This window comes from Centropristis striata, chromosome 21 (genome assembly GCF_030273125.1).
Source record: "Centropristis striata isolate RG_2023a ecotype Rhode Island chromosome 21, C.striata_1.0, whole genome shotgun sequence".
Taxonomy (NCBI): domain Eukaryota; kingdom Metazoa; phylum Chordata; class Actinopteri; order Perciformes; family Serranidae; genus Centropristis; species Centropristis striata.
The window spans coordinates 28,075,326-28,091,168 of record NC_081537.1 but is presented as its reverse complement, the minus strand read 5'-3'; the positions used below and the strand labels follow the sequence as shown (position 1 = coordinate 28,091,168).

At 39.1% G+C, this 15,843-nt stretch overlaps 1 protein-coding gene across 1 annotated transcript in view; it reads left to right on the top strand.

Moving 5' to 3' along the window:
• Positions 1 to 14,536, top strand: part of llgl2 (LLGL scribble cell polarity complex component 2) — a 44,893-nt gene extending 30,357 nt beyond the window's left edge. Inside the window, exons 14-27 of the mRNA XM_059324427.1 lie at positions 1,048 to 1,152; positions 2,759 to 2,854; positions 2,947 to 3,143; positions 4,585 to 4,732; positions 4,849 to 4,996; positions 6,602 to 6,718; positions 6,815 to 6,981; positions 7,805 to 8,069; positions 9,407 to 9,554; positions 9,649 to 9,677; positions 9,895 to 9,942; positions 10,301 to 10,343; positions 11,852 to 11,913; positions 13,078 to 14,536. Of these exons, the coding sequence (XP_059180410.1) occupies positions 1,048 to 1,152; positions 2,759 to 2,854; positions 2,947 to 3,143; positions 4,585 to 4,732; positions 4,849 to 4,996; positions 6,602 to 6,718; positions 6,815 to 6,981; positions 7,805 to 8,069; positions 9,407 to 9,554; positions 9,649 to 9,677; positions 9,895 to 9,942; positions 10,301 to 10,343; positions 11,852 to 11,891 (1,551 nt within the window). The 3' untranslated portion in view covers positions 11,892 to 11,913; positions 13,078 to 14,536. The remainder of the gene's footprint in view (positions 1 to 1,047; positions 1,153 to 2,758; positions 2,855 to 2,946; positions 3,144 to 4,584; positions 4,733 to 4,848; positions 4,997 to 6,601; positions 6,719 to 6,814; positions 6,982 to 7,804; positions 8,070 to 9,406; positions 9,555 to 9,648; positions 9,678 to 9,894; positions 9,943 to 10,300; positions 10,344 to 11,851; positions 11,914 to 13,077) is intronic.
• Positions 14,537 to 15,843: the final 1,307 nt, after the last annotated feature.

Genomic DNA, 15,843 nt, shown 5'->3' with positions numbered 1-15,843 from the left:
GGCCGGAATTATCATGATGATTTTGTCTAAATCCACAATGAAAAGGAACTTTAAGCGATGTCGACACAAACAGAAACGGGATGCATCAAATTCGGTGTTCCATTTTCAATTGAATCAGCAATTTTTCCACATTCTTTTTCATTTATGTTTCAGACAATGTCCCAACTTTTTTGGAAACAGAGTTGGAAATAAACAGCTGGGGGGAAAGGGTTTGATCAGTAGCTCCTGTCTTGTTCAAGGTGAAATCGCTGTTTTTTTAAATGGGGTCTGGTGGCTTTGAAGATAATATGGATAACAGGTCCAGTTCCCCCTTTATTAAGGGTGATCTGACACCAAGGCAAAAGGGTGAAAATATTCATAATATAGCATACATTTAAACTGATATTGTTTTCTTTAGGTGGTCCTTTTAAATGCATTTTAAATAAATTTTTCTGCCCTCCCGTCCATAGCAGTACATATCGCTCTCTTGAAAGCCATCACTCCTTTAACAAAAATAGTAATTTAAGTTCCAGAACAAAGGAGTCGATGGTCGACCGATGCCTAGTTTGTTTGGATCCATTAGTGAAAGTCATGTAATAAAACCACCACAAGTTGCGTCCATAGCAGTACATTGTCTAGCTTCTGTCAATGTACTCTCTCCAAACAAGGATTGTAGGATTGTGTTGTCACTAAAACACTGGCTGTGGAAAGTTCAGAAACATTTGTCAGGTCACATAGAAGAAATACATTTCAGAAGGGCTTGGAAAACTGCCATTTAAATGCTAAAAAGCACAAACTTCAACCAAAATGTGAATGTTTGGATTTGAATATATGAGGAACACTACTGGGAAGCTACTGAATGATCCAAAACCTCATTTGACAAGAAAAGTTTCTTTCAAGGTCTTCGTACAAACCAGTTATGGTGCTTTCAAATGTAAATTGCAGTCTGAAAAGCTCTGCTGCTTTGAGTAGCTATTTTTTTTGTCTGTCTCTTCAATCTTTTTTAGTCTGTCTATACAAGGTCAATGCTAAATTGTTGGCATACCTATCATTTGTACTCTTGTCCAGGTCGGCTGTTTTGACCCCTACAGCGATGACCCAAGGCTCGGCGTTCAGAAGATCCACCTTTGTAAATACAGTGGTTATCTGACTGTAGCTGGCACTGCTGGACAGGTGAGATGACTGAGAAATCTTTAACATTCATACAGTTAATGTTTAAACAGATTAATCTGTGTGTGTGTGTGTGTGTGTGGGTGTGTGTGTGTGTGGTTACCAGACTAATTCTGCAAAAAAATACAGTACAAATGTAAACAACATTACAGAACAACTTGTAAATACTTATATATTTACTGGTATTCAGTGTACAATTAATAATAACTGAATGTTAATTTACTAGTATTCAATGCACAATAAGCAAAATCGGCATGTAAATTTTGCATAAATAATAAGTATAAAAGCACCTGTTAAATTACCAGTAAAGGACGGTATAAGCTACAACTTTAAACATTTTTTTTAAATGACTACAGTTTTAGGATATAAAATTTACAAGTTGTTCTGTAAAGATGTTGACATATGTACTGTATTTTTTACGGAAATATTCTGGTAACCACAGCTGCCAGTTTTTTTTTTCTGTAAAAACAAGACATTTTTACAGTGTATATATTATTTATAATTTGAAAATGTAAGAAATGAGAAGGAAAGAAAACAAAACAACTAAATAACATTAACTACTAGTTCACCCCAACAGAAATACTCTTCAAAGTGGTGCAAACACAACCTTTTTTTGTTTTGTTTTTAAAATTTTCTCAGAAAGTGGTACTGCACACTTAAGCATGCTTTTTGAGCTGTAAACTAATTTATGTACCTGTACTGTCATGAAAAAATAGGGTTGGTGTTAATATTGACACTTCTTACCAAAAATCTGCATTTTATGGTTTCCAAGAGTTGCAGTGCCCCTAGACCTTTGTCACTGTATATATGTCATATGAGGTTTCCAGCAGATTCTGTAATGTCACACCCATGACATTTTTTTCATATATTCTCTCAACATCTATCTCAACATTGTTATTCATCGCTTGTATGGCAGTATATAATTTACACATAGAGTTCAGAACAAAACATGTTTTTTATCATCTGCAAATAAAACAAATTTGAATGTTTTTGATACTCTGCATATATTTATGCAATTAAAAAAATACAAATACTGACCCCTGTGGGACACCCCAGGCATGTTAAATTATGTTGATCATTTATTTCTTTATTTTTTTTTAACTGATGCATGGATATGTTTAAACTTTTTATGTTTTCCCCACATTCCCAGGTCTCAGCAATTATCTTCAGTGAATACAGTATTATTATTAATGACAGGACTGACGCACAAAACCATGAAAACATGACCCAGATTTGAATAGACCGGAATCATGATTTTGTCTAAATCCACAATGGAAAGGAACTTAAGCGATATGTTTGAGCATTGACCAAAGTAACATTTGATGAAGTATCAAAAGGGAACTTACATTTCCATGGTGTTTCTTTAGGTCTCTGTGATGTGCACTTCTGTTTAGGGTTTAATAAAGTATGAGAGGTCCGTCTAGTGTAGACTTGGTTTTGTCAACTTCACACCACATTGTTTGTCTACAAACACAGGTGGAGCTCACATGGTGAGGGTGTTGGGGCCACTTGGTGTCCTTTTTTTAGCCGTCTTGAGCTTGAAATTGGTTTTCAAAAAGGCTGTTTTCTGCTTCTTCACATGTGTTCCACTGCATCTTGTGTTCTTCAGATCCTGGTGCTGGAACTGAACGATGAGGCGGCAGAGCAGATAGTGGAGGCTAAAGTTGTGGATTTGCTGTTGGGCCAAGAGGGCTTCCGCTGGAAGGTAAAGTGTTGGACTCATTACTACAAACAGTAGAACAATGCCAGCACCACAGAGTTTAAGTGATCCCATGTGTTTTATTTCTTGCTGATTAGGGCCACACTCAGCTGGATGTGCGAGAGGAGCCGGTTCTGTTTCCTCCAGGCTTCCAGCCCTTTGCTCTGGTCCAGTGCCAGCCTCCTGCTGTGGTTACCGCCCTCACCCTGCACTCAGAGTGGAAGCTGGTAGCTTTTGGCACCAGCCACGGCTTCGGCCTATACGATTACCAACAGAAGAACAACGTCCTGGTCAAGTAAGGAGACGCAGGGAAAGAGATACATGCTGTATTTGTACAAAGAACGTGTACACCCTCCGGGGATGTTCTGCTTCATGTTTTTAACAGTTGCATAGCTCTATGTAATAGTTTCTTTTTACAGCCACGTTTTGTCTCTACAGATTATCTGGTGGTTTGTGGATTCGGTATCTATGTCACAACCATTCTTCTCAGTTCTAAGACGCTGCTTCTAGTTACAGTCCTCTTGAGACACAAATGCATATTTTCACATTTAATATGACTTGAGAGATTACACTGTCAAAATATAGCACACATTAGAGACTGACAAGCTGACACTCATACACATCAGCATTTTTTATTTACTGCACACTATTGTACTCTGTTTGACATTTCAATGTTGGCAGAACTTTTACATTTATGCTCACCAGACAGGCAAACTTACTAGTATGTTGATGCCAACATCATTTTAGGCAGTCATGATGTTGTTGTACATGAGTTTTGTTAAAAGACAAAAAACAACTGGAGATGAACTATCTATATACAGCGGAGATGGACTGAACACAGGGAGAGGGGCTTCTTGCTTAACCTCTTGGGGCCTCTTGCTCTTAACATAGTCATGGGGTCTATTGAGAATTCGTCTATGGGATTTTTGCATTGGATTTTGTATCATTTTAGAAAATAAGCTCTGTGGCAAACACGTTTCTGATGCTTATACGTTTTGTTCAGCAGGATAATCTTCACAAATGAACACCACTTTTAGGATGTTTGAAACGTTAATACAGCAGATGAAAGTCAAAAGCTAACGTTATGCTATAGCTAACTACACCACATGACTTCAACGTCACTACCGTTGGCTTCAGACGCTCTCTGATAAGCTAACTAGCAGTTTTCACAAGCTAGCAAAACTGTGGCCTAAAACAATTTAATATTTATTGATAATTGCAATACTACAATAGTTTGCAAAAGCACTGAAAGTGACTAGTGAGAGAGTTTCCGCCTGTGTCCGGTGTGATGACGTTTAAAAACCACTGTAGTCTCATTTAGCAACCGCCCTTCTTTTTCACTAATGTATTTTATGTCATACAAACAAAGCGCAAACATCTCTTCAGCTTGTGTTAACCACTGACTTTATTTCAGGCATCTTGCCACCAACGCATTCAAAATCCTCATTGAGTATGAGACAGGCCCCAGTGTGCTAAAATGCTAATTTACTTCCTGTGGCACCCTGTGGGGTGTTTTCAGCTACATAGCTGTCATGAGAAGTACAAGAAGCATTAACAGACAGGTGTCAGTTCAAAGTTGGCTAAAAAACTGTGACAGCTCAAAGATGTTTGAGCAGCGCTTGTTTTACTTTAACAGATAGTTTTAAATGTGTCCTTTAAAGATTTGAAGAATTTCAGGTTATTTTGTACATCAACAATGCATTCAATGTGTTAACTCAGTATTTTCCCAATTGTAGGTGCACCCTGAACCCCAGTGACCAGCTGGCCATGGAGGGTCCTCTGTCCAGGGTGAAGAGCATAAAGAAATCCCTCCGACAGTCCTTCAGGAGAATCAGACGCAGCAGAGTCTCGCTAAGGAAACATCACGTCAACAATGCAGCAAAGGTAGCTCCATGGCTCTCTGCTCCTCTGGCCATATGGAGTCACTAGAAGCTGACTGAGAAAAAGTAACCCACACTTTATTTCTTTCATTCCTTCATCACTCTCTTCTCTCTGAGCAGCTCCAGGAGGCGAACGCTCGTCTGGAGGCAGAGCTGGCAGAGATGGAACTCGCTCCTGTTCAGAGGAAGATCGAGGCTCGCTCCTCTGATGACTCCTTCACCGGTCTCGTACGGACTATTTACTTCGCTGATACCTTCCTCACAGACAGTGAGTTACATCATTAAACCCTAAATGCAGCCCATACGGTTTATTTCCTGTGCTCGTCTATTGACAAAGAACAGAAAGAGAGCCCATATTACATCTATTTTAAAGTCTCTGCATTGGCTGCCTGTGCGCTTCAGATTCTTTTACTGGATTATAATCAATCAATCAATCAAAACTTTATTCCAAATAGGCATACAATCACATACAGTACATAAAACAAACATACAGTGTAAAAGGTGTTATATCACCTAATATTAAAGTGTTTATGCAAATTCCATAAAGCATCTAATAAATAATAGCAGTAAAAAGTGGCATATAAAAAACAGTGCTTATACACTTCCTATAAAAGACACAAATACCAGTGTTTCCACATACAGGACTGGTATCTACCAGAACTCCACCTTGGATTGGTCAACTGTATAATAATATTATCCTGGGACCCCTGCACTCTACATATAAACTTATACATCAGTCTTCTCAGGGTGGCCTGAAAGTTGTTTATCTCCAAGTCACAAAAAAGCTTGCTGGCACTACTACCCCTGGGCTTCTTGAGCAGGATTCTGAGACAGTCATTATATGCAACCTGGAGTTTGCGCAAGCTCTCTTTCTTATAAATCTCTTAATGGTCTTAGTCCAGCCTATTTATCTGATGTACTTTTATCCTATGAACCCTCGAGGACCCTCAAGTCTTCTGGGAGTGACCTTTTAATAAAACCAAAAGTTAGAACTAAAACCCATTTTGAGGTGTCGTTTTGTCACTGTGGATCAGCCTCCATGAAGACCTGACGCCATCAGAGACTGTTCATAATTTTAAGAGCAAACTTAAACTTATCTTTTTAATTTGGCTTTTACTTTAACCACTTTTAAATATTTTTCTGCTCATGCATCTTAATGTGAAAACATGTTCTCTTTTATTTATTTTCTATTATTTATTAGTTTATATATATATTATCATGCTTTCCTGTTTAAGTATTTATTTTCTATTATTTTAGTCTTTTTTTATATAGCTTTATTATTTTTTTTGTTATTACTATTATTATTTACTTAGGTGTTGGGGTGGAGGGTTGGGGATTTGCTTGTTTTTATGTTTAATTATTATTTTTTTATTTTATTTTATATGCGAAGCACTTTGTCTTACATTTCTTTTGTATGAAAAGGGTGATACAAATAAAGTTTGATTGACAGGGTTCATACGGATGCTTGAAATCCTTGAAAATGCTTAAATTTAATGTTGTATTTAGGATTGAGATGGATTGAGATGTGCTTGGATTTTGGATAAAGTGCTTGAAAATGCTTGAAATTCTTACTGTATTTCTCTTGCAAACTGACTATAGATAATCACATGTTCAATAGAAAAAATACAAAATTGAATATTGAGATTAGCAAACAGTACTTTTGGTTGTTACAAGCGTAATACCAACGCTGTTGGTATGGTTGAGTGAAATTACCCCTTTTAGCATGTAAGAACTCATCTAAAACATGCAACTTACAACCATTGTAAGATACTGGAAAAGCTTTAAATGGACCTTGAAAGTCCTTAAAGTGCTTGAATTTCACCACTCAAAAAGTGTATGAACCTTGGATTGATAACTCCTCATTTTCTTGCAGGTTCACATAACACACCCTCCCTATGGGCAGGGACCAACGGTGGCTGTGTGTTTGCGTACATGCTCCGCCTCCCTTCTGTCGAGCACAGAGCAGACGAGCCAATCACCGCACAGCAGGGTGAGAATCAGAGCTTTTGGTGTTTTTCGGCAGCCTGCTTTCACATCTCTGTGGTCTTGTTGTAATCTTCTCTCCCCTCTTCCCCCTTTCCTCCAGCTAAGGAGATCCAGCTCATGCACCGGGCCCCTGTTGTGGGTATCGTGGTGCTGGATGGTCACGGGGCTCCGCTCCCTGAGCCCCTGGAGGTGGCCCACGACCTGGCCCGCTCACCTGACATGCATGGCTCACACCACCTCCTGGTTATATCTGAGGAGCAGTTTAAGGTCAGGGTCACACACTCTGGAAGCTTCTCACACACCACAAACGCTTTGACACAAGATACTGGATTGTAGATGGAACTTATATACATAATTATAGCAGTATTGATGATGCAATATGTTGCAAATATGGATTGAATAGAATTTTATTGAATCAAGCCTCTAGAATTCAAATCCCCTAATGAATCTAATAGGGTTAACGATGTGCAAATAATGTACATTAATGTACATTTTTTTTAATTGAAATTATTTAAACATTTTTAAGATTGCCTAACGATAATGACAATAAATTGTGCTCAACAACACATCAATATTTGGTTAGCTGACTGTTCCAAGGTTATAGTAGTTTTGGATTTTTCATTAGTTTTAGTTTTAATTTCGTTGTGATTTATTGTTTTCAAATTCAGCTAGTTTTAGTTAGTTTTTAGAGTGATTTTGCTAGTTTTAATTCGTTTTTATTTTTTGGAAAATGCTTAGTTTTAGTTTAGTTTTTATTAGTTTTAGTTTTTTTGTAATGGGGTATTTGTTGGGTGCAAGATTAAAAAAAGTCACATTAGATGTTGCCTCTATTCCCTTTGGTTTATCCATCTCAGCCCCAATAAGTTTAAGTCATAAACCCAGATAGATGAAATGGATAAGACGAAAACGAAGGACATTTCCACTATAATTTTAGTTCGTTTTGTAACCGCACAATACAGGTTCAGTGAATTATCGTTTTTACATTTATTTATTTTTTATTTCAGTTAACGAAAATGTATTTCAATTCTAGTTTTCGTTATTCCGTTCGTTTTCGTTAACTATAATAATCTTGCTGTGTTCTTGTGTTCAGGTTTTCACCCTGCCAAAGGTGAGCGCTAAGATGAAGCTAAAGCTAACGGCCATGGACGGCTCCAGGGTACGGAGGGTGGGCGTGGCCTGGTTCGGCAGCAGTAAGTCAGAGGACTACGGCGAGAGCGGCCTCGTCGTTCTGACCAATCAGGGCGACGTCCACGTGGTGTCACTGCCCACGGTCAAGATGCAGGTCCATTACCCCTGCATACGCCGAGAGGACGTCAGCGGCATCGCATCCTGTGTCTTCACCAAGCACGGCCAGGGTGAGGACACATTTGTACTTCTCTGCATTCAGAGATGGTCTTCTGCAGACATTGGTAGTAACGAGTGGTTCATTGAGTTACTGTTGAACCAGTCTGGTCATTCTCCTCTGACCTCTGGCATTAACAAGGCTCTCTGGATATTTTTTCTTGTTGGGACCATTCTCTGTAAACCCTAGAGATGGTTCTGAACCATCTGCTCCCCTTTTCCAAAAACGCAAAATAACAATTTTTCAGAGCATTATATACCAAATTCACATTTTTATCTTTAAGTATATGTATAGTCCAAATTCCATTCCTAAAGCTTTCAGTGAATATTTCCAAGTCAACTCCGATTGCATAAGTACAATACTAGACAACTGACCAGATTTCACCCTCCTCACTATCGTACTAGCCTCGGTCAGTTCTCCTTAAAATACAGAGGATCAATACTCTGGATGATCAATTTAATAGTTCAATACAGTTTTCCTCTCTGAACACATACACGAGTAGTTTAGTGGCTGCTGATTGCTCAGGTCACTAAGTAGTACACACAGACGCATGCACACACACACTTTTGTTTAATTGTAATTTTTAATATTATAATTTTGCTTTATTTTCATAGTAATTTTTTTTCTATTTCATAGTTGTTTTTTTCTGCCGCTACCTTGCACCTTTTATTTTGTTGTTGTTTCTTTATCTTTTTCTTTTTGTCTTATTATTGTGCAAAATAAAAATTTTAAACTAAATGCTGCCATGAGATTTGCTGATTAGATATATGCCTTAATCAGCAGTTACACTGGTGTACCTAATAAAGTAACCGGTGAGTGTATATTGCCAGCCAGCACATATTGGTAGATAAATGAGACTATAGTTTACTAGCTGTAATGCAGTCTTTTGAAACTTTAACAATATGGAGTATTTTACAGGAGTTTGTCAAAAGATAAAGTTTGTCTTCATTTTTTTTACCTTCAAGTCAACATAATAACGTTACCAGTGTACCTACTGTATACAGTCATGGAAAACCTCATTAGACCACCTTTGTTTTCTTCAATTTCTTGTTCATTTTAATGCCTGGTAAAAACTAAAGGTACATTTGTTTGGACAAATATAATGATAACAACAAAAATAGCTGATAAGAGTTTAATTTAAGAGCTGATATCTAGACATTTTCCATAGTTTTCTTGATAATAACCAAAGTCATTATCAAGAAAAACATCTAGAAAATGTCTAAATCGTACCAGGCATTAAAATGAACAAGATATTAGAGAAAACAAGGATCTAATATTTTTTTTCCGTCACTGTGCGTCTGCTTTGTGAAAATATAACCACGGCCAAATGACCATTCTGTCTCCCTTCAGGCTTCTACCTGATCTCGCCGTCTGAGTTTGAACGCTTCTCTCTATCCACCCGCCAGCTGGTGGAGCCTCACTGTCTGGTGGAGGTTCCTCTTCATTCAGGCTCCACCCAACACTGGTCACAGCCCGATGGCGCTTCATCTGCTCATAGGTATACAATAAACCTGCTGGGTTTCTGTATTTCACTCTGGAAACTCACAATTTATTTCAGTACTCATGAGTTTTTGTCTTCTTTGTCCTTCTAGAAATGCCAGACAAGACAGTGAGGATGCAGGTAAAACTGTCTGTCTGAGACCTCTTAATGCAAAAAGCCCAGCGTCATAGTTAAACGTGCATGTGCCACTGGCTGAGGGAACACCACATGTCCACATGTGGTGTTCTGTTTCACGTTGTTAATCTCTGTGCTTGTGCTGTCTGTCTGTTTTACACACACACCTTGTTTGTGGCTGACTGTACTGACGTGTCCTCTGCCTGCTGCCTGTGTGTTCCAGAAAGCGCAGCTAGACGTGTTATGGAGCATGCTTTGCTGAATGACGAGAGTGAGTACTCGAAAAATAGAGACGGAGACTTGTGACGTACAAATATGATCCAGAATGCCCCTCTCTGTGTCTGTGTTTGAGCCCTAAAAGTCTGACTTGAGCTGTCAAAGTACCATGTGCTACCTGTCCTAACTGGTCTGTCAGCTTTCTGCTCCTACTGTCATCAGACACACCCACACCGGCAGGTTGGGAACCTGAAGCGTCACATAGCAGAGTTAACCAAATATCATCCGCATGATTTATATCAAAACTTCCCTTCGATCCCAGCAACTGTATGTTAATGACTGATAAGGTGCTGCAGGTCTCATATGAAGTGCGGAGCACTGGTTAGTTACAGTCATGTTTTATTGTCTTGCAGAAGTACTTCAAGAGATCCAGAAGTCACTAGAAGGAGACCAGACGTAAGTATCAGTGCTAATTACTGTTTTACACTTAAGCACCTGTCAATGCAGCATGTTCCTGGATTTGAAATTGTCGATATACTGGCTTTAAAATAAGCAAAACTAAGGGCTGACCCTTTGGAAGTAGAATTTTTGTGAAGTCGTATATAGCCCCTTTCATAGTGCGTCCCGTAAATGTCCCGCTATTTTGATGGAAAGATCTGTGCCGGCTTTTCACCTTAGGTTTTTCATAGTGATCCCACAAAGGCGTGATATTCTGCCCTTTCACAGTGCAGTCCGACGTCCCGGAAGAGGTTGACTTGCGACAGAACAGCAGCAGTGCTGTACAGTAGCACAATGCTAATAGGCTACACAGCTAGCTCTGTAGCAGTACAGTGTGTATGTGCTGCAGCAGCATGTGTTCAGTTAGCGACGTCCGTTTGTTTACAACAAGCACCGGACACTCTGTGCACAGTTGGCGAAACTGGTTTGTTTACCATCAGCGGCAGACACCATGTGTACAGTTAGCATGCCGGTTTGTTTACAATAAGCGGTGAGCGATGTGCACAGTTAGTGATGGCGGCCGCAGTGAACAGTGATTCGATGATCAAAAATACAGGCTTGCCATGATGGCCTGTTCATAGTGGTCCCACTTCCAACGGTCCCACCAATATTCCGCCTCTGTGATTTGTCATTTGATCCCGGCATCCTGCTTCGGGCGCGTTCATAGTGGAGCCGAGATGTTACAGAGCCATAAATGTCCCGCCATGAAACGGCACTATGATGGGGGCTATAGACTCTGTTTACACTCTGTTTTTAAATGCTTCTTGGGTGATTGGATCACAAGTGGACAGATGAGACACAACGTAGTTTGCACTTGTGCGTATCATGCGTCTATAAGATTGTCCAGCTAGAAGGTGAAGTTGCCCTGTGCACATTTATTACATCAGATAAAAACAACAACTCAAGTCGCTCGATTCAAACTGTTTTTTGGGAAAGCTAAGACAATTTTTGATAAACGTATTAATGTAATAATTTCCTGATAATATAATAACACCTGAAAATGTAATAACATTTGCACTTAACTTGATCGAAAATGTAATAAAACCCAATAATGTAATAACTTCACCAATAATGTAATTAAATATCCTGATTGATATTGTACATTTTACGGATAATGTAATACCTTATTGCATTATTGGAATTTATAACATTTTCATGAAGTTGTTTTGTTGGTTTGTGGTTGTTTTCATGAGGTAGTGATGTGTTTGAAACCTGTGAAGAGGAACGTTTAGGAGTTTAAGAGTTACCTGGGTCTCCAGCGCTGCTCACAAGCTTATCTTAGCTGGAATTCTATCAGTCAGGATATTTTATTACATTATTGGCTTTCATTACATTTTCTATCGAGTTAAGTGCAAACTTTATTACATTTTCAGGCGTTATTACATTGTCAGGAAATTATTACATTATAGGGTGCTGCAAGGCTGAATGAAGTGATGTTGACGGAAGCTGTTGTGTGTTGGCTGCAGGTCGTTCCTGGAGAATAATGTGAAGAGTGCTGTGGCCTGAGCGACATCTCTGGACAGTTCAGGTGAGGCAGAGGCACATTTATAGCATAACTGTATCCCAAATCGGTCACCGTTCGGCTAAGATTCTATCAAAATTTCACATTAACTACTAATATAAATGATTTTATGCTACTAGTTAATTAAATGGTGTGAAACTAAAGTCTAACTTCTTATCTTTCGAACCGTATATTGTTTTAACCGTGTACGTTAGCCTCGGGTTTACCAGAGTCGGCAAAAGGACGCTAACACGGGGGAATTAGCCGTGCGCTAATTGTATCCCACACTTGGATCTCCTCGCTGTAAAAAAATGGGGGCTGCTGAGTTTTTCGGGGGAAATTAGATGTTTCTGGGTAAGCCAAATAAATATCACCGTTATCAACCATCATTATCAACACAACCAGACCGTACTTCTGAAAAAGAAAAAAATAATAAAAATAAAATTGTACTTTTAAGATCCTCGCCCGAGTGTAGCCCAAGAGTTCTAACTGCTTTCTCGCATCAGATTTACTTTCGTGTTGTAATTAGACATGTATATCTCCACGAACATAACCTACATTTCACATGTAGATTGTTAAATATGTATAAATTAATTATGTAATTACACTGGTGGTGGCGATCTTATTCCAAATTTTTCATTTCATTTATCCTTGATTTTCTCGAGGAATCATTGAGGGCAACCCCTCATTTACAATGATGTCGAGAGTACAGACAAAACACATGCAAAAACATTAAAAACAGTTACAGAGAAAGGCAGAGTTATTGGTTATCATAGTTTTAAACTGGCCCATAGTTATAATTGTGTTAAGTTTGAGTGAATGTTGTAAGATGTTCCAGGTAGATGCAGCAAAAAAACTGAAAGCAGTTTTTCCAAATTCAGTATTAGTCCGGGGAACATTGAGCATGAAGCATTAATCACTCGAGCGTGTTGGATAATTACTATGTGACCAGTTTAATAAAGTGCTGAAGTATGGTGGCATGTAGCCAATCAAGACTTTATAAATAAAAAAGGAACCAGCGCATGTCTCGTCTCACAGATAAAGGTGAGACGAGACAAAGTGAAACACCGGAAAGTGCGGAATTGCAGATGTTTCTGATTTGGGATACAGTCTCTATACCTTTTTAGAACTAAAAACTTTCATTACGGCGTTTTGAAATCAACACTGTGTCTCTCTGCTCTGTGTCCTCAGAGTAAACTAACATGTTTATGAAGCGTACTGCAGTCCTGTAGCAGCACTCGCCTCCTGCTCAGCTGAAACAACCACTACTGACCCCCGACCCCCTCGCCTCAGTGACTGACCCCCCCCCCACTCTCAGACTACACCGACAGAGAGAGACGCCTCACGGTTCTCGGCAGTCGTCTTTACGAGCACCACAGGACTCACTCGCAGCGCAGACGGAGGGTGGAGGACGACACACCACCTGTGCCTAAAGACCACACGCTGTACACAGACGATGGCAGCACGGTCACAACCATCCAACCCAAAGCTACATGAAGCACATTCCTGACATGTGACCAACGCCATCACCCATCACACCCAGATCAACTCCAGCATCATATCACCATCTCGGATCTGCCATCGACTCATCGTTGGAGCTGTTTGACTTAAATAGCAACCACTTCACTCTGAAAAGCCTTTATCACCACCAGCCTTTTTGATGTGGATTCTGCCAGTGGAAGAAAAAAGTTTTTTTTTAGTTTTTTTTTTTTTTTTTATAATCGCCACGCTCTCTGCTGTGCAATCTCACTGGCCTTCATCTCCCCACACGGACATACAGCTGAAAGGATTGTGGGGGGTGATTTGAATAATGATGAAAATAATTTAACGGTTAAATTTTATGTGATTTGTGCCTGATTTTTATTTTTTATTTTAAGACACCTCAGATTTACACTGTGGAAGCCCATTTCTGCCAGGAAAAAGAAAAAAAAAGTTAGGAATGATGAGAAGAAAAGAAAGTTGTTTTATGTATATTAAACCATCCTGGTCATTAAATTAGTCCTAGCATTACCATTACATGTCCCCTGTATACTGCTAACACAGCCCCTCCCGTCCACTCTAGACTTTGTATCCGGCCATAGGTACTTCTCCACTATTGCGGAGCTCACAGTGCTGTACTTTTTTGGGGGATCAGCTTTCTACGGGGTTTGGTTTTTAATTATTTTTTATGTAAACCAATTTTTTTATGCCAGCAATGAATAATGTAATTTAGGAATGTAATTGTAAGCTATTGTAGTGAAATGTTTTTAATATATACAGTATGTATGTGACTCAGTCTGTACCTGTGGGCCTGTTGTAACTGGGGTTGGCTGCTACTTAGATCATGCAAGGAAATATTTTGGTACTGTGTCTCAGAATGCTGGGTATTTAGCATCAGCCTAGAATATATTTTTGTAGTGAACTGATTCAGAACCCTAATTTTTTTATTTGTAACTTCACACTACAGTTTTCTTGTGGATAATTATTACATGTTTTTTTTTCCCAAGAATGATCGTGTCTGTTTTTATTTACTCGGTGCACTGACATCTTTAAGTTTTCCACATCGTTCGTCTGTGCTGCACCGCAAACAAATGTTTGACAGTGTCTGAATGCCGTTTCGGTCTTTGTACGCTTCAATGAAAGTTGAAAAAACATTTAGATTCCCAACCCATCATTTTGGCCTGTCTGATTATATTCCAAAACGCCATGTTCTTTTTCAGTTTTTGCTCTCTTCTTAAAGCTCAGCTATAATCTTGGTCTTTGTGAGCCGCTGCGGCCGGGCCATCTCTGGTGAAGTGGATAAAAGAGGGATCAGTTGTCATACACGGACAGCCAAGAGTTTTGATCATCCATTATAGAATGAGGCGCTTTGTCCTCTAATTGCCTCGAGCCATGGTAGCTTCGCTGCAACCTGAGCCCTCTAAGGACCTGGCTGAGGCTGGCCCAGCTAACAGCAGCAGCTCTGTTAGAGGATGACCCTGCAAGATGACTCATTGTCATGTGCAACCTGAAGACGTTTAATGAGCTAGAAAATACCTGAGACTTTGGTATGGAGCTTAATGTGTTGTTGTAGTTCCACAAGTCTGTGTCATACCTCCAAGCTTTCATTTGTACCGTAACATCATACAGTCAAAAGTTTAGACACGCCTTCTCATTTAATATTTTTTCATTATTTTGATTATATTTTCTACATTATGGATTAACATTTAAGCCATCAAAACTATGAAAGAATTATATAGTAAACAAAAATGTTAAACCAGAATCTGTTTTCTATTTTAGATTCTTCAAAGTAGCCACATTTTTGCTTTAATGGTTTCAAAGACATTAAGAAGCCATGAAATTCCACAAACTAACTTTTGACAAGGTGCACCTGTTGATTGAAAACCTTTCAGGTGATCAGCTCATGAGTCTGACTGAGAGAATAACAGAAGTGTGCAAAGCTGTCATCAAAGCAAGAGGTGGCCACTTCAAAGAATCTAAAACAGAAAACATGTTCTGGTTAGTTTAACACTTTTTTTTTACTACATAACTACATGTTTTCCCGTGTCAGTGTGGCTTCTCTCGGATCCTCTCTCAGGGTTTTCCCTGGGTTTTTAGAGGTCTTAGGGGCGTGAGCAGCTGAAGCAGCGGGGTTAGTGTTCCTCGGCCTTACATTTTTTTAAAAAGCTTTTTTTACCAAAAACTGTGCAATTTCACATAATTTTGACCACTATCATTACTATAGGTAACTGAAAAACAGATTCAATTTGCTTTAGTTGTAATTTACACTTTATTTGCACAATTCACAGCCCCCTTTTGAACATTTAATTCTTCTGGCTGAATTGGTCCTGTAGAACCGCTGAACAAACTTCTCCATGGCAGAAGTTCCTTGGCTGGCGGGGGGCTAAATGAGAGCAAACACCTCACAAAACATTTTTCACAGTCGGGAGATACCGTATTATAAAATCTTTGCTATCCAATACTGTGTCATTTTTAATT